The 17,999-nt window shown below is 46.6% G+C and overlaps 2 protein-coding genes across 3 annotated transcripts in view; both read left to right on the forward strand.

Annotated features, from left to right (window-relative positions):
• LOC310750701 (uncharacterized protein) overlaps positions 1 to 17,999 on the forward strand; it is a 735,887-nt gene that overhangs the window by 456,438 nt on the left and 261,450 nt on the right. The gene's annotated exons all lie outside the window — the stretch shown is intronic.
• The window catches only part of EBF2 (EBF transcription factor 2), a 254,019-nt gene continuing 252,226 nt past the window's right edge, over positions 16,207 to 17,999 (forward strand). For both annotated transcript variants that reach the window (XM_083588712.1, XM_083588711.1), the window contains exon 1: positions 16,207 to 16,940. In XM_083588712.1, the coding sequence (XP_083444838.1) occupies positions 16,810 to 16,940 (131 nt within the window). In that variant the 5' untranslated portion in view covers positions 16,207 to 16,809. The remainder of the gene's footprint in view (positions 16,941 to 17,999) is intronic.

Genomic DNA, 17,999 nt, shown 5'->3' on the forward strand with positions numbered 1-17,999 from the left:
TAATATATTAGTGGCCATGTGATTATTTTAGCCTATAAATTTTATTGCTTAATGTCTTAACCTGTATATTAAGGTACTTTCATAGCTCTGTTTAGGGTAGGTAATGTCTTGATAGTATAAATGTTTTAAGTTTTTTGTATTCATCCAGCATATTTTCTTTTGATTGTTGAATGATTCTGTGTACATTGTGGCAGCCTTTGGCTATGTGCAATAAAACTGACTAACTGACACTGCTTGGTGCATTTTCCAGTCACTTTCTTTATTGCAAAAAGTCTTTATCTTTTGAAGAAGCAGGTTTGTTGTGCAAGACCACCCACTCTACTTTAATTGCACAACACAAATTTGCTGCTATGAGATTGACTCCCCCCCCCCTCCAAAAGTGAGGGTCTGGAAATGCCCTCAAATGAATATGAAAAACTCCATCGAGTGGTTACTGCACCAGCCTAGGGCTGAGAAGGCTCTTTTTCAAACCAAATGCATCCATGTCATTTTCAGGATGGTTTGGGGCCAGTTAGTTACCATCTCTCAGCCTACTTCATAGGGTTGGTGTGAGAATAAGATGGAAGGGGGAAAGGAGCGCCATGTATACCACCCTAAAATGGGTCCGCTTCTGGCTGGTGGCTGTTTTCGGTGGCATGCATTCATTTGTAATTTCATTCATAAAATTTCAGCATCCATATGTAAAATGGATGTATGAAAAAATACGTAAAAATCCATACACATAATTGTGTTGACTACTGTATGTATGTATCTTCTCACAAGATACAGATTTCTACCAGGGATGGGTGAATCTGTCATGCACTGGGAAATAACAAATCAGCATCTCTTTTTGGAACTCCCCAAATAGCATTGCGGATTTTAGACAGTAGATGGGCCACTGGTCTGGCTCTATACGTTCCTATGCTCAGATGCTGATTCTTGGGTAATGAAGGAACCATGTTCCCCACAATCCTATCCCACTTTGGAATGGTGTTACCCTTCCCCCTGGGACTCCAAACCCTATGTAAGACCAGTCCCATCAGTTTGAAAAGCATAATTTCCACTTTATGCAGTGCTATCCAAGAGGCTTAGATGCAGCCTGAGAAGATTCCCAACTTGTATATCCCACCTCTTCTAGGTTAGGTGAAAGGGTTATGCTCAACAGTGGAAACGCTAATGATTTGGTTCCTATTTACAAGGCCAGCCAGGTGTGAATTGGCTCAGTTTTAAGATGTGCTATCTCAATTTTTTAAAGCATGCAAATGTTCATTTAACAGCTGGAATCTTTAAAAAATTATATGTAATAGAACAGGTTTTGAGATTAAGTCATATTATGGTGGTGAATGAAGCCATAGCCTATATATTAAACAAAAAGTAGTGTTTATGTAAAATGTTCGTGTAATACGGTTTTAACTTTACATGCCCTATAAAAGCCAGACATGTTATAGATTCATAGAAATTGAAAGAACTTGAAAGTCACTTAACCCAGCCTCTGAGATGAGCCTTTGTAAACATTGCTGTGTAAACCATGAGTGGGAAACACCCAAATTATTCATAACTTGTTGTTGTTGTCATGTGGCACCGATCCTTGTTCCCAGCACTGCAAGAGGAGGCTGTGGAGGTGTTCAATAGCAGACCAGAGGAAAAATAACTGTGGGAAGAGCGTAGGAAAAGAAACGCCATGGTGCATCTGCAGCAGCACAACTGGATGCCTTCATCTGCCCCAGCTGCAACAAAACATGTCTCTCCCGCTCTCCAGCCACAGCAGGAGCTGCAACCTTCCAACAGCTTGACCTTACCCCCCCAAAGGTACACTCCTCCATTGTCTCCCAAGACAGACAGATGCCAACCATTATTATTATTTCAATTTATTACCTACCCTTCGCCATCAGGTCCCAGGATGAGTGACAGCAATTTAAAATTCAATAGTTCAAACAAATCAGTCATGGGAATATGGTGGGTCCTGAAAACATCTCAGATTTCAAAGGCTAGGGTAAATGTGATCTGTTGCCTAGTAATAAATGTTCTCTGCAAGCCACCAGTTCAGACCAATGACAATGTACTTTCCTTGGTAGCCCACTGACCCTGGCCTCTCCCACCACTGCCTTCAGCCCTGACCATCAATTGCATGCATCCCCCAACTCCAGAGTAGCCCTTGAAAGACCAGAGAGCACAATTGCCCACCACAGCGGTAAGCAGGCCGGCCCTAGACTAAGTAGTGCCCCGGCTGACCTCTTCTGGTCAGCTTTGAAGGGCTACAGGCCACAAGGCTGGGGGCCACATGTAAAAAATATTGCATGCATTTACTATATGTGAGAATTCTCACCTACAGTTCCTCCTTGCCCTGGGATCAAGGAGAATGATAGATGGGCTTCATTTTTTCCTCATGTAGGGTTAAGAGAATTGGGTTGCATTTCTCCTGAGTACCTCCTCCAGATTTTTTTTTTAATCTTCATGAAAATTTGAAAATTGGTCAGCCTTTTAATGCAAAGTTTTCCTAATTTTTATATGCAGTTTTGACCAATATACATTTTTTCAAGTAATTTCAAGTAATATGCATTTTTAACGTATGTTTGGTTGGAGAGCTGCATAGCAAAATTCGGGAAAGTGTGAATTTCAAAGGGAAAGGGGAATGTTAGCAGCTTTGAGACTTCTTCCGGTATTGATAAAGCGGGATATCAAATCCAAACTCTCTTCTTCTTCTTCTTCTTCTTCTTCTTCTTCTTCTTCTTCTTCTTCTTCTTCTCCCTCCACCATGCCCAAGAACCTTTCCCAAAGGAGATTTGATGGGTTTGAGTTGAACCTGGCGAGCGAAAATGCCCTTCTTTCTTGAGGGTTAAACAAAAAGTTGAGATAGTTGTGGTTAGTTTCATGTGCCCAAGAAAGTTGAAAGGAAGAGGGGAGCATGTTTTTTCCTGCTGCTTCTGTTAGTTCCTGGCGTTCAGTGTCCCACAACCTAGTTTTTATTATAGCCTTGGCAGATGATAGGGACATTGAATGCAGAAGTTCCATTGACAGCCCAACTTGCTGTACCTTTGTGTTAAACTGTTGTAGCCCCGGGGAAAGGCCAAAGAATCCTGGGAACTGTAGTTTACCCCCAACAGAGCTATAATTCCCAGTACCCTTGATTCATTTCCTCAGGATTCTTTGGGAAGAGCTATCTGGGTTAAATGTGCTTTAAAGGTATGGTGTGGATGTGACTTGGGGAGCTTGTGGGTGGGAATGCTTGGCCCCCCAACACAGAAGTAGGAGGGGGCCAGTATTTGAGCACTGTCCTGTTCATGGAGTCCAACAGCATCTGGTTGTTGTGGGCTACTAGATTTTCTTTCTGGTGAATATTAGCAAATATATTCATCCATTCCACAAGGCTGAGTAGCATGACAGAAGATGAAACAGCAATGAAAATCATTAAACTCTCCAACAACAAGCCTCAAATATGGTTTTAATTAATGTTTGCAAAAGGAGGCAACAATGTGCTTTGTTATGTTGGTATAAACCAAGGAATTGCAGCCTACTGTCTTGGAAGGCTGACAGTGCAAGTTCATTTGCGGCAGATTTCAACATCTTTGTTAAGCAACAGGATGCTTTTTTATTAGGCTGGCTTCTTAAGATGCTGGCAAACGGTTGGGTGGCGGTCAGTCATTTGCAATGTTCTTGTCCAGTCTCTCCAAGATAGTATAAGAACTGGCATTTAAATCTTCATAGGAGCATCTGAGCAGCTGTCCTTCTTCCGCATCATTCTGGATCAGTTCAAAGGTCCATCCAGATTCTACCAGGTCAGCCAGATGCCTCCTGGGAACTCAAAAGAAGGCTAGATATAGGATAGTCTCCACCTCCTACTTCCCTTTCTGTGGCAATTGGCATTCAGAAATGGACCAACTTGGATGGCTTTAAAAGAGGATCAGAGAAATTCATGGGGAATAAGGCTGTCAATGGCCACGAGCCCAAATGACTATTTTCTTCCTTCACTATTGGAGGCAGTATACCTCTGGGTACCAGTTGCTGGAGATCTCAGGTCCTGCTTACGGGCAGGGGCAGAAGAAGGGGGTGCGGTGGGTGTGGGCCGCCCTGGGTGTCACCACTGAGGGGGGTGACAAAATGCCAGTGGCACTCACCGTGGGGCCTGCAGCACGCCCAGCCACGCATCTCTCCTGGGAGTGATGTTGTGGCTTGGGCACGCACAGGCTCCACTGCTGCTTACAGGCTTCCCATAGGGATCTGGTGAGACCCTTTGGCCAGATCCAGCAGCCAGGCTCTTCCTCTACAAGGGATCTAGGGTTGCAGCCTTAAGCATATAGAATTCCCTCCGGTCTGGCAGCTCTAGCCCGGGCGTGAAGATTTTCTTTCTCTCTCCAAAGCTCCTGTCTGTTGAATACTTCCCCTGTTTCTGATTTGAAGGTGAAAGCAGGATAATGAGAAACAGATCTGGAGAAAATAACATGGGACAAAGTTGTTCAGCAACCACAATGCATGAATATTAACTCAAAGGGACATGGCAAGGCTGTGCAGTATAATGTCCAAGGGCCAAACAAGGTAGAAAGAGGCCATAGCTGTGTGGCAGAGCACCTGCTTGGCAAATGGAAAGGTCTCCCTTTTGATCCCTGCCATGCCCAAGTTGTTTCTTTAAAAAGACCACACACACACACAAACACACAAACACCCCCCCCCCCCGCCATGGAGCCACTCACTGGAGAAGGAGGCTGCTGGGACAAGGAGCCTCCCTTGCAAGCCCCCCTCTTCTTCCTCCCCTCAGTGGCCTTTGGGGCCAGGCCTGGCCGGAGCCCCCACAGGCCCCATCACTGCCCCTGCATGGGTGGGCAAGTGCTACTCCCGGGCACCATTCGCAAGCGGGAGCCTGGCAACTTTCACAACTGGGGTGAGCATTGGGGAGTGGGGCGATGCTGAAAGGGAGCCCTCCACATAGCTGTGGCCTCTGAGCAACATGTGGCGGGGGCTGGAGAGGCCTTCCCTCATTGCCCCACTTGGCGCGCCACCTGCTTGCAGGGAGAACAGGCTCTCAGGGACCAAAGGGAAGAGCTGTGAAGGAAGTGAGCGCCATGGCGGCCTGTTTGCACGAGGGCAGAGGATGAGACAGAAAATCGTGGCCCCCAGGGAAGAAGCCCAGCCCAACCCAACACGGCTGAGCCCCATGAGCCGCTGTTGCAACTGGAACCACCCTCAGCTTTACATTTTATGCCTATTTTTGAAATACATATTTTCTTTACCTTTTGTCTTTAACATGTATTGTATTGTATTGTATAATTCTTGATTAAAAAAAATACTTTTGACTTTTAACATAGATTTAACATATATATGCTGGGTCAAACCTATGTTAAAAATTAAAAGTAATTTTTACACACACACACACACACACACACACACTCTATACACATCCTACTCCCCTTTTCTTTTTCCTTTTTCTCCACTTATATGCACATATATTGGTTATTTTTTAATTTTTACTATTTTTATCATTATTATTAAAAACAATAATTCCTCCCTTATTATTTTTAATTGACAGACAGGTCAAGGAGAATTAACAGGGACATGTTTCTCTTGTCTCTCTCTTGATAGAGGGTGACCAAAGCAGTTTCTGTGCCAAAACTGGGGCTAAACCCTGATTGAAATGGATCCAGAAAATCAGTTTCTTCCAAAAGCACCTGGATCTGGTCCATGCCCATTCGCTCCAGAACCTTGCACAGGAAATGGAGATTAGCAACTGGCTGGTAATTAGATTTTCCAGATCCAGGGAAGGTTTCTTAAGGAGGGGTTTTACCACTGCCTCCTTCAAACAGGCAGGGACCACCCCCTCTCGTAAAGAGGCATTGATCCCCTCCCTGGCCCAGCCAGCTGTTCTCTCCCTGCTGGCTTTTATCAGCCAAGGGGGGCAAGGGTCTAGAGCGCAAGTGGTCGCCCTGACTGATCCGAGCACCTTGTCCACATCCTCAAGCCTTAGCAACTGAAACTCATCCAACACAACAGAACTAGCCTGTGCTCTGGACACCCCATGATATTTATCTGCTACGACAGCAGAGTCAAGATGATCCTCAGGGATCTCTCCCTTCCAGCTCTACAGTTTTGTGATTCTATTATTCAGAGGATGTGCTCTTTCATTTTGCAATGGTTCCTTTCCTCCCCTTTGTGTTTTTCTTTTTAAATTTAATAGCAGCCGTTGGATTAGATTTTGATATTTAAAGTAGGATATAAATTTTGATATAAATGAATGAATAGGGATCACAGTGCTGGTGGTGGGGGACCTAACTTAGCACCTTGTCCTCACAAGATTACTATTTGTTCTGTAGGGAGGAATTCCAGATACCTACATGGAACCTTTAAGTAGGAATAGAGGAGAAATACATTCAGCTCACATTTAAAAGCAAATCTAGCTAATTCTCACTTTCTGAAACAATCTGTGAACATACCCATTCTCTGAAATTTGCACTTCTCCAAATTTCATGATGCAGTTCTTCAGCTGAGTAATGTGTGCAAAAATGCATTTACTGAAGTGTGCATTAAAATGCGTATGTTAGTGATGATGGCATACAAAAATGCATTATGTGTGGGGAAATTGCTTTACAAAATTGTGGTTACTTTTGAACGTGTGTCTAAAATTAGATGGCTTTCCCCCTTGGTAGTAGGTGACCATATGCGAGTTCATCCTCCAAATGACTGCATTCCTTCTTCACTTGAAATATTGGGCTCATCTGTTCTTTGCAGCCATAAGTAAGCCCATGTTTCCCACAAGGCTGACTCTCAGTGGTGTGTCCTGGTCTGGAAGACTAGACTTACAAATCCATCGAGATCTTATAATTAGACTGGTCGTTTTCAAACTTTCTACCTTGGGGAAATTCTTTCCATGTCTGCTAAGGAACTCCTGCATGTTTGCTGCAGAAACCCATCTCATCCTTCTGTTTTGTGTCTTCATTCTTTGCTGCTTTCAATTTATTAAAAGATTTCCCTCCTGCATTTTGTTCACAAAAAGAAAAGAAAAGAAAAGAAAAAGAACTACCAATGTGGTTTATTTATTTATTTCTGCATTTCTACTCTACCTTTCCTCCAAGGGGCTCAAGGTGTGACCTAAACTCTCTCTCTCTCTTGCCCCCTCATTTTATCCTCACCACAAACCTGGGAGGGAGGTTCAGCTGAGAGACCATGACTTGCCCAAGATCTCCCAGGTCCTACACTTTAATCACGATAAGACACACTGTCTTTGGGTGAATTTGAGCAACAAGGTCTAATGCCTATGGCTCTGGAATTCCCTCCTTCAGGATGTGTGTTAAGACTGTCAGGGTGGGCCTGTTTAGATGTACTTCTTTTGCTGCCTGATCCCCCCAAACATTGTTTATGATGTGGCTGGTTTTTGTAGCCTTTTTAGTCATGTTAACAGTTGGGTCCTCTATATGTCTACCTAGAAGTAACTCCCAGTAAGAGAATAAGACTGATGAAGTTATTCTTTTAGGTTGTGATGCAGGAATGGGTAAGCTCTTTCAACCTGAGGGCTATATTACCCTCTGGGTACCTTTGCAGGGGCCATAGGGAGGTAGGATCAGAGACAAAAGTGGGCAGGCATCAAATGCAAATCTTACCTTTGTACAGTAGGCTAGTTCCTATACAACCTCTCTATTCTGTATCCTCTATCCTAACTCCTCACTGTCCTCCATCTGGTCAAGCAAGAGGCATTGTCAGAGAGTTCAAGGACAAATTCCAGCCAGACAGAAACACCCATGCAGGTGTCATGGACTGGACACAGAGGAATGGTGGGAGGCACCAGCTGGGGAACACCCAAGGGAAGAAGGCTGAGAGCCCAGGGATTGCTGGTGGGACAACAGTGAGTGGTTAGAGGGAGGAGACTAGGAGGAGGAGATGTCAGAAGCTGAAGAGGTAATGGGGCTTAGTGAACGGGGGGAGTCTGTGGCAGAGAAAAGTTCAGAAGCAGAAGCAGGAGAGGAGGGAGGCTAAGAGCCAGATATGAGTCAGGCTGGTGAAGAGTCACGGGTGTCTCTCCCTCCTGCTGTGACAAGTTCCCCTCCCACCTGGTCTTCCAGAACCAGGAGAGGCACAGTCTCAGATTGCTTGGGAATGACCTGGGAGAGGCGGAGACTTAAGCAGCTGTGGGAAGGTGGGGACCTTCAGTCTCCACAACTGCCTCATAGGGGCAGGACCTAGTGAGAGGGGTTGCTGTGCTCATTAGTCCTGGCCCTCCTGAGCAGACCTTGGTTCTTCTCATAAAGAGTTAACTTCACATACTCAGTGTGATTTACTGCTGTCTTGTTCCTGACAGAAGGCTGCAGATCAGGGTCAGTTTGGGATGTGGCCTAGTGAGAGTTCTGAGGGCTAGAGGGAGAGGGCTGAAGCACCCTGCTGTAATTCCATACCCACTAAGGTGCAGTAAATTCCACTGAACCCAATTGGATTTAAATGCATAAAGGGACCCCTGACCATTAAGTCCAGTTGTGGATGACTCTGGGGTTGCGGTGCTCCTCTCGTTTTACTGGCCGAGGGAGCCAGTGTTTGTCCGCAGACAGCTTCCGGGTCATGTGGCCAGCATGACTGATCCACTTCCGGCAAACCAGAGCAGTGCACGGAAACACCATTTACCTTCCTGCTGGAGCAGTACCTATTTATCTACTTGCACTCTGACGTGCTTTCAAACTGCTAGGTTGGCAGGAGCAGGGACCGAGCAACGGGAGCTCACCCCATAGAGTTGCCCTATTATTATGTTCCTGAGGTAATATAAGGCTCCCTTTATGAGGTTGGAAATCAGCATTAAAATGTTTTAATACACTGATTAATACTATTTACAGACCACCCTGTAACAGTGTACAAATTAACCAAAATGAATGCAATTGTTCACACATATTTCTTTAATTATTTACCCATGTGCCACTTTTCTCTGCCCATGATAAAGCAGACTAATAATAAAATATGAAGTCAGAGCTATAAATGAAGGTGAATTCTTTTTTTAAGCAGCAGCAGTCAAAACATCACCACCAATCGGGCTGAAAAGATATCTCATTTTTTTTTTTTTGTTTCAAATAGGCCTTTAAAAATACTCAAGGTGGCAAAAGACTTCATGATGATGACAATAATGATTTTCTTTGCCATTTTTCTGGACAAATGCTTGTCCTAAGCAGCTTACAACAATAACAACTATAGTGTATATATCAACTTTACAAAATACCGGAAGATGGAGACCCATCCAAATCCTCCAAAACATTATCCACTATCTTTTTTGAGCAGTATTTAGCTGGCTTTGCAAGTAGCTGCACTTAGCTTCCCAACCCAGGAATTTATTGTCTGGCACAGTTCTGCAGCTTGTATTTTCTCTTCATATCCCAAATATTATCTAAATACTACAGTTTATTACTTTTTACCATTCACTAACAGATTCTGGTACCTTAGCTCTATAACAGTATTGTTGTCACTGGAAACACCTCTCCAGGGTTTCAGACAGCGGACTTTGCCACTGGACTATGACTCTTCCACACACTGGCAGAGGAAGGGGGTGAGGTGGGGGTGATCTGCCCCGGGTGTCATCCCTGAGGGGGTGACATCACTATGCCACCCCCCTGGAATGCTCACCCTGCCCCCCAGGCAGCTAGCCCCACCCCCGGGTGCACAGAGCAGCTAGCTCCCCCTCTGCTTCTGCAAAGGAAGATGTGTCTTTGATCAGAAACAGCAGGATTTTTCTCATGGAAGTAAGACCAGTTGAGTTCCCTGGGATTGACTCCTGGGTGAATGCATTGCATCCAACTAAATTCTACTCAGAGTAAACCTACTGAGATTATTGGGCCCTAAGTTAGTCATGTATTTTGGTTTCAATGGGTATATTCTGAGTATAACTAATGCTTTGTATTTCCAAAAATGCTTCTTGTCACCTGACTATCCCTGGTGACTCTTCTGCCAGCTTCAAGCAAAGGGGGCTGGCTGTCAATGTCAGCTGGCTTAATGAACCAGAAGGCAACAGTTCCCCCAATTTAATTAAAAGGCTCGGATACAGGTGGTTTGTGAATCAGGTTGCATCTCATCCTTAGGTGTCTACATTATTTCGGAGACAAGGATCATAATGAAAATTGTGCTTCTCTAAATGTGGGTGGGCTGAGTCTGGAGCTCCAGGAGGAAGGAACACATCATTCCAGGATAGGATATGGTCATGTGAAGTGTGATGCCTTCATTCCCTAAGAGGCAACACCTGAACATAGGACCATGTATTGAGCCAGACCATTGGTCCATTTACTCACTGACAGGCAGAGGCAGTCCAAGGTCCCTCCCAGCCCTCCCTGGAGATGCTGGGGATTCAATCTGGGACCATCAGAGGCTCTACTAAGGACTTACAGCCCCTCCCCTAGCAAAGGAGCTTTAAAATGTAAAATTAAATTTATCATCCTTGGCCAGAGATCTTCCCAGAAAAGACCGACTGGCAAAGCTAACCACTAGAGGTTGGATCCAGACCGGAAGTGTACACCTAAACATGTCTACTCAGAAGTAAATCCTACAGACTTTGTTGGGGGCTTGCTCCCAGGTATGTTTTGCTTGGTTGTAGCTGAAGTTAGTTGAGCACAGATCCCACTGAAATTGAGGGGACAAGGTAGTGATGATGATGACCAGTGATGCAGTGAAGCTGGGAGAAGCACCAGCACTTATTTCACAGCAGGGATGATGATGTCACATCCTGGGGCATCTTCACCTGTTTCCTGCAGGCCAAAGAAATAAGTTTTCTCTGAGATAAATCTTTAAAATAAGCTAAAGAGGGGTTGCCCCATTAGCACACATGGCTAATGGTCAAGCTGCCATTTTTAATCTGAAAAATACGAAAGTCCCTTATTACGGCCAACAAAAAGAGGGAGTAACAAAAGAGGGAGCAAGTTTTTGGATCCACCAGTCAGAGTTCTTCATCAGTCAGGCTGGATGTTAAGGAAAGGAAAGAGAGAAAAGCTGCCTTGGTATCGAAACCGTAATGTTTGCATTGGTCAAAAATTCGCTGTTGTTGCCCCTGACCTGAAGAATTTATTACTGCATCCTTGGTTCTGACTTTACTGAAGTCCTGTTGCTTTCAGAGTGGGAAGGAAGTTCAAGTAATGGAGGGTTGTAAGCAGCACTAGTCATACTCAGAGTTAGACCCCTTGCAGTCAATAGACCTTACTAACTTAAGCCTGTTCCGTTCAGTGGGTCTACTCTGAGTAGAAGTTAGTTGGGCACCACCTCAAATCCTACTCAGAACAGACCCACTGACATCAAGATAGCCTCTGTCTATTCATTTCAGCGGGTCTACTCTGAGTCGGACTAGCATTGGATACAATGAGCTCTGCTTGGGAACCCGCCCCCAAGGCGCTTACTCCTAAGAGTCGCCCAGCTGTACGGATGTGTGGCGCGCGCAGCGCCTTCGGAATTGCAGGGCTGAACCAAGAAGTCCGAAAACAAAGCGAAACGAAACTTTCTACATTATTTACTGATTTCTTTTGCTCCGAAAAACGGTAAGGAAACAACTCCTAAGGGAGGCGATGCACAAGCACAGCGCGGCTTGTGTCTGGATAGGATGGCGCCTTAAAGCGCCCCAAAGGCCGTGCAGGAGTGGAATAATACTTGGAGATAAAGTGGAGCCGGTGTGGGTTGCTTAAGCCGAATTACGTAGTGGGTAGGAAGATGGGTTCATGGCCAAGAGGTGGCAGCCGGCAAGCTCTTTTCTTTCGGCTGCTGGTAACTCTGAACGAGAAACGCTCCCTTCCGGCGTCGTTAATTTGTGGAACCCTCCGCCACAGGATCCATGGTTTACACGGCTTTGAAAGTGGATTCCTCCCGTTCGTGGAGGAGGAAAGGTCTGTCAACGCTTTTATCCAGGGCTAAACGGGACCTCCAGCTTAAGAGTCAGTATCAATTTCGGGGAGGGAAGGACTGGGCTTTGCTTGCGGGATTCCCCAGAGCATCGGATTGGCCTTTGCAGGGAACAGGATGCCGGGTTAGAGGGACTCTTGATCTCACCCAGCACAGATCTTCTGACATTCTTATACGTCTCTGGTTTAAAAAGACTTCCGAACCGCCAAACCTACTAAGCCAAAGCGATTGTCTGACGTTTGCTTTCTTTTCATCGAAGCAATGGCTGTATCCTAGAATATGTAACAAAGCGGTGTTTGCTTCGGGGGGGGGGGGAGTTTCCCTTGACAATAGAATTAATAGCAATTATAATGCTAAACTGGATGGTCGTCTTCCTTTTCTTCTTCTTCATCATCATCATCAACAACATTTATAATTTATAATACCCCACAGTTCCTCCAATGAACTCAATGTGACCTACATATCTGCACAACAACCCTATGAGGTAGTGCATGCTGAATTCACGGCTGAGAGAGGATTTGAACCCTCGTCTCCCAGGTTCTAGTACAGCACTCTAATTAAATCTGCATGGACTGCTGCTATTACTATTGCTACTACTACTAACTGCACGGAAATTGACTTGTTGGACCTTTTGGGTGGCTCAGATAACGTTTAAATCAAAAAGCTTTCTTCTGCTCCCTTGCCCCACCCCCACAAAGGGTGCTGGGAACTGTAGCTCTGAGAAGTAAACCAAGGTTGTGTGCCTGTGTGTGTAGTGATGGCGGTGGAGCTACGTGCCTGTCTGCTTAAATTCATGATGTGTACAAAGCCCAGGTTGCACTTGCTACAATGAAAACATCCCAGTTCCGGTACCTGGTTCTGGAATCCTCCCAGAAGAAGGAGGGCTTGAGGCTTTAAAAACAACAACAGCGAGGAAGTAAACTGAGGCAAGAGAGGGCAACATGGGCGTGGCCGGGGGGGGGGCAGCTGCCCCCATCAATACAAATCAATACAAATCTGGGGTTCTGCCCCTCTGACAAAAGCCTGCCCCCCAAAAAAAAATCCTGGCTGCACCCATGAAGGGAAAGGTTTCCGGAGATGAACTAGGAGGGTCACACTCCTCTTTTGCGCCACTTTCGGGTGTGCTCGAGAAAGGCGTTGACGCGCCTTCAACCTGCCTCAGCGGTCCGAACTGAAGTCCCAGGTTTGGATTAGTTTGCGCAGTTTCCAATGCGCTGCACGGCATCCGCGGCGGGCCCTTAACTTGGCCTTGGACCCGGGGAAGGTTCACCTTGAGTTGGGGCTATGGGGGAGAAAGATGGGGAGGCAGGCAGGCAGGCTTCGCTCGTTTTCCCTGAAGCACAAAATTTTGGTGGCAGCTGTTCGAGGCGAGAAGGCAGCCCAGTTCCTGACCGCGTCCCCTGACCTTCTCTCCCCCTTCCCTAAAAGCCAGAATCCCTCAGGAGCTTCGGGACACACAGGACACTGTCTGTGTGCGTGTTCCTGTTTTCCCTTGCCCGGGAATAGAGCACGTTTACACCCCGGGACAAATCTGCGTGAGCAAAGCCAGTCACTTCGCTTTTCTGTGACGGCAATCCTCGAAGTGTTAGCGCAGAAGTAATCCCGCTGATTCCTTTGAAGCAGGCACAGGACTACAAGCTTGTAGAACGACCCTCCGCAAGTCTGACTGACCTCCACGCCAGGCATTTAAAGCACGTGGTCCCCCCAAAAGTATCCGGGGAACTGTAGTTCCCGCCACAGATCCACAGTCCCAAGCATCCTTCGCAAGCTACAGTTCTCAGAGTTCTTTGGAAGAAGCCGTGTGAAATGCGCTTTAAATATATATGAGTTCTAGGATCGCATCCTTTACAGCTCAATCCTAGGTTTGTCTACTCAGAAGTAAGTCCGGTTGAGTTCACTGGAAATTTCTCCTAGGTAAGCACGTGTACGGTTTGCAGTTCCATTTAGGGAGGAAGTGTGTGTTTGTACACAGACACAATACATAGAGAGTATCAGTGATGTTTCATTAACCCCTTCTTGTGCTTGACCACAGAGCCAAGATTTTGGAAATAAAGCTGAAAACTGTCTTCGTGCGATGGAAGTTGCAGCCCTTTAACTGTTTATTCTAGAGGTAGCTTCATTGAAATCCGCGGAAGAAGCGATGGTAATAGTGCAGCCACTGAGGCCACCGTAATTTACTCACCAGCCTCCATTTGCTCCAGAGTAGACCTGCTGAGTTGGAGTAAACGGCTTTGTTATCCACGGGGCTGGCCGTTGGCGGAGAGCGCGTTATCCTCCCATGTGCGATTTACTCAAAAACCCCATTCATTTCAGTGCAACTTTAGGGCGCAATAAATGTGATGGGTACCATTCAAACGTGATACAGGATCGCGCCGCGTTGAAAACGAAATTAGTGTCATTGCGTTAGAAAGTAAGGACTGCTCAATGCAGGCAAATCCTTTCAGGGATTTAAGATATTGCTTAAGAACATTTATAGAAGACCAACGGCTTGGAGACTTTTCCTGTTCCTTGCCTGACAGGCCAGGGAAGTTCTCCTGCGGAAGCTCCAACGAAAAGCAAGAGAGCCGCGCAACAGCCACATCCTGCTCGCATTAATTCAGGCGACTTTGCGCAGGAGAAAATCCCGCTGGGATTTCCCCCAGGATTGTCTCTAGCATCACAGAAAGGACAAATTGTGCTAGGATTTTATTTTAAAATTTGCTTAAAAAACAACAACAACCTTTCGAAATTCCTTTAAAAATAGAAGCAAAGCCTTATATTGAGATATCTCAATTCCTAGGATAATATCCATTGGTGGATGGAGAGAGGGAGGTAAATGCTAAGTATTTGTGCACCGCGGTGGCTTTAGATTTATTAGGTCATCTAACGCCAGAGCTGTCATGAATATGGACAGAATAATTTAGAAATCACCCTTTCTTTTCCCAACCCCTCCTAATCCTGAGAAAAAACACCCCATCACACAAATACATACTTCCCAAGTCTATTCCTTACAAAGAATTGTAAACCTTTATGTATTGTAAAGGGTTGATTTAAAAAACCACTCTTGCGACAGAAATATAAACGCAAGTTTTAAAAGTCGAGGCTAACCCCAGGATTTGGTTTGAAAGCGGAGTTCCACGTTACCTTTAAGAGCGAGAGGAGTTTAGGAGGGGAGCTGTGCATAATGAGGCAAGGCAGCCCAGGCTCTGTCGCTTTAACTGGGGGACATCTGATTCCCTCATCTGGCAGATGGTCTCTGAGTCCAGATTTGCATTCATTGTCTTGAAATCTGTTTTCGCGTTGGTGTTATATAGATTTCAGGGGCAGATCTATACCCCAGATCGCAGTACAAAAGGAACAGGGGGGTGGGTGGGAGGTAAATGACACCAAGCCAGCTTAATTTATATAGAGATGCTATTATTTCCAGTAAAATGAGCGTGGGTGGATGGCGAGGCTGCAACGTTGGGTCAGTATGTTTTGCATGATTCATTACAAAGAAGTTTTGTGTCTTCATGTGTGGGGACACACACCCACACCTACGACATATATGACAAGAGGACTATAATCCTCTGCACGCTTACTTGAGAGTAAGACCTTCTGAAAGCTGTGGCTTATTTCTGAGTACATATGCATAGGATCGGACTGCAAAGGGCCAAAGAGCAACAACCAACCTCGGGCTTTTTCTGGGAAGTGGGAGTCTGATGTGTGTGAAGAAGCGGGGGGTGCCTATATCCAGATCCCGCGAGCTGTGAAACGTTTGGAAGATGGATCGAGATGTATGGCTGGATCCCCTCTTCATCCCCACCCCAAGCACCCCCCACCAAACTGAAAATTTAAAAGAAGTATTTTGCTGCCCGATCCTATTCATATCTACTCAGAAAAAAGCCGCTGCTTTCAAAGGGACTTGCTACCGAGTAAGCGTGTAAGACTGGGAGTCCTACCCCTCCTCACAAATAGCACATTGATGGGATCTCTTTCCCTCTCCAAAGTCCTTCCTGTTTCCCACCAGACGCGTGAAACGATATATATAACACAGCAACACATTCTTAATTAATTAATTAATTTATTACTACTACTACACTATAAAATGGAACACGGGGGGAAATGGGACGGCGCTCGGTGGAGGAAGAGTAACATTTGCAGCCGCGAAGGAAGCTGATCTCGGTCCCCTTCTTTCAGAACCAGAGGTTAACAAGCCGCATACAAAGTATTTGGTAAGCGACTTACTCGCCTTGCCCTCTTCCCGCGCCCCGCCCACCAGTTGTTGTGGTTCTAATTGCGCGCTCCTTGTAAGCCGCCGCCGCTGCCCGCGTGTATCAGTTTGGAGACCGAGTCTCCCCTTCTCGTCCAATGGGGCGACACTATGCAAATGAAGGCGCCTTATTTGGCAGCGCGCTCCGCCCCTTTTCCTAGGACGTTCTCTCCCGGCGCTGCAACCCATTCATGGGGATCTGGGCACCGAAAACCAGCCGCGCTTTGCGGGTTCAGAGGCTGTGTTCAGGCTCTCCTTAGCTGCGCCGCCTCCTTTTCTTTTCCCCATTGATCCCCGGCTTTTCTTTTCTTTTTTTCCTCCCTCCCCGCCCACTTTCCTTCCCCTTCCTCTTTTTCCTCGTGGATTAGGGAGCCATCCAGGCGACCCGGGTGTCTCCGCCGAGCAGGTGATCCCTGAGGCTGAGCAAGGACCGCGCTGTCCCGCCTTCTCCTCTCCGGCGGGGCTTCTTCGGAAGATGATCGCCGGCCTCGGAAGGGGCTGATCAGCGCAGCAGCAACAACTTCGATCTGCGAGAAGCGAGAGAGGGACGAGAACTCGCGCAGCACCCCCGCCGCCACTCCTTTCTCCCCTTTCTCTTCTTAAAGTGTCCTCCTGAAAGACGGAAGGAGCCCGCTCAGGCCAACTTCTTGGGATTTCTGCGTCTCCTTGTTTTGAAGTTTCAGCTTCGTCCGGAAAGGGGAGCGCGCGTTGCGGGGGTGGGCGGGGGGACCGTTGTTTTGGTTTGTGTTTTGGAATAAACTTCTCCAATGTTTGGGATCCAAGATACTTTAGGAAGAGGACCCATCCTGAAAGACAAGGTGCTGGGCTCGGAGATGGATCCTGTCCGGTCCTGGGTCAGGAATGTCGGCGTGGTGGACGCTAACGTCGCCGCTCAAAGGTAAGTGGACCAAACCCTGAGTCTTGAAAAAGAAAAAAAGTGATGATGATCGTGACGATTATTTCCTTTGCTCCTCGTAGTTCTCTCCAAATAACCCGTTAACGATCCGCAGTGACTCTGGAACCGCGGGAGGCTCTTGCTGTGATCCCGGCGATTCCCGTTTATTTATTTACGTTTTAATGCACTCGTGATAACCAGGACCAGCTGGGGAGATCCCGCATGCTCCAAAGCTACGGCCTTTCCCCTGGTTGGGGCAGAATCAGTGTAATACCTTTTTGGCGAGGGTGGGAGTCGCTTTAACTGTGAAATCCCAGCGATGTCTTACCGGAAAGCAAGTGCCATTGAGTTTGGGGGACTTTGTTCCAAGGAAGTCTTCGGCTCCTCCGAAAGGAAGATGAATTGAGCGTCAGGGGTTTACTTCCGAGTACTTCAGCGGCTTACTTACATCCCAAGGATCGTGCTGTTAGCCCCCACCCCACCCCCCGCTTAAGGAACAGGCACCATGGGACATGTTTGTAGACACTTATAGGGATGCTGTTCTGTTCTTCTGCACTTTAAATGCTGTTAGGTGATTTTAGGCTGCAGTCCTGCTACCGCCACAACCAGGATGCTTTCCGGCCAGCAGACAGGAGGACCATTGATGCAGGCGGTGAATCCACCGTTCTGATCTTCCCTGGCCCCAATTCAGATAGCGCTGCTGGACTTAGGGCGCTCATTATGCACCACCCCAACTTGAGCTGAGAATGTGCATTGCTTCCTTTACTTCAGTGAGGTGAGCGAGCCTCACGCTTAATCGGCGGAGTGGGGCCCTAGACCTCTGACCCCAAAACCTTGCCCTGTCGCCATCGCAGTTCATACACTCAGGAGGTGCATGACTCAGTTTAAGTAAAAAACAACACCGCCTTTTAAATTTATGCCACACTTCAAAGCTCGGATGCTAAAATGTTACGGGGGTGGGGGAGAGGGGCACTATGCATCCCACTTTACAGCGCAATTTCAGTGGGGCTTGCTCTGAAGTAATTTGGGGCAGGATTGCAGCCTTAAAATGCCGGGGGCGGG

Source organism: Podarcis filfolensis (assembly GCF_964270895.1).
Source record: "Podarcis filfolensis genome assembly, chromosome: 15".
NCBI classification, from domain to species: Eukaryota; Metazoa; Chordata; class Lepidosauria; order Squamata; family Lacertidae; genus Podarcis; species Podarcis filfolensis.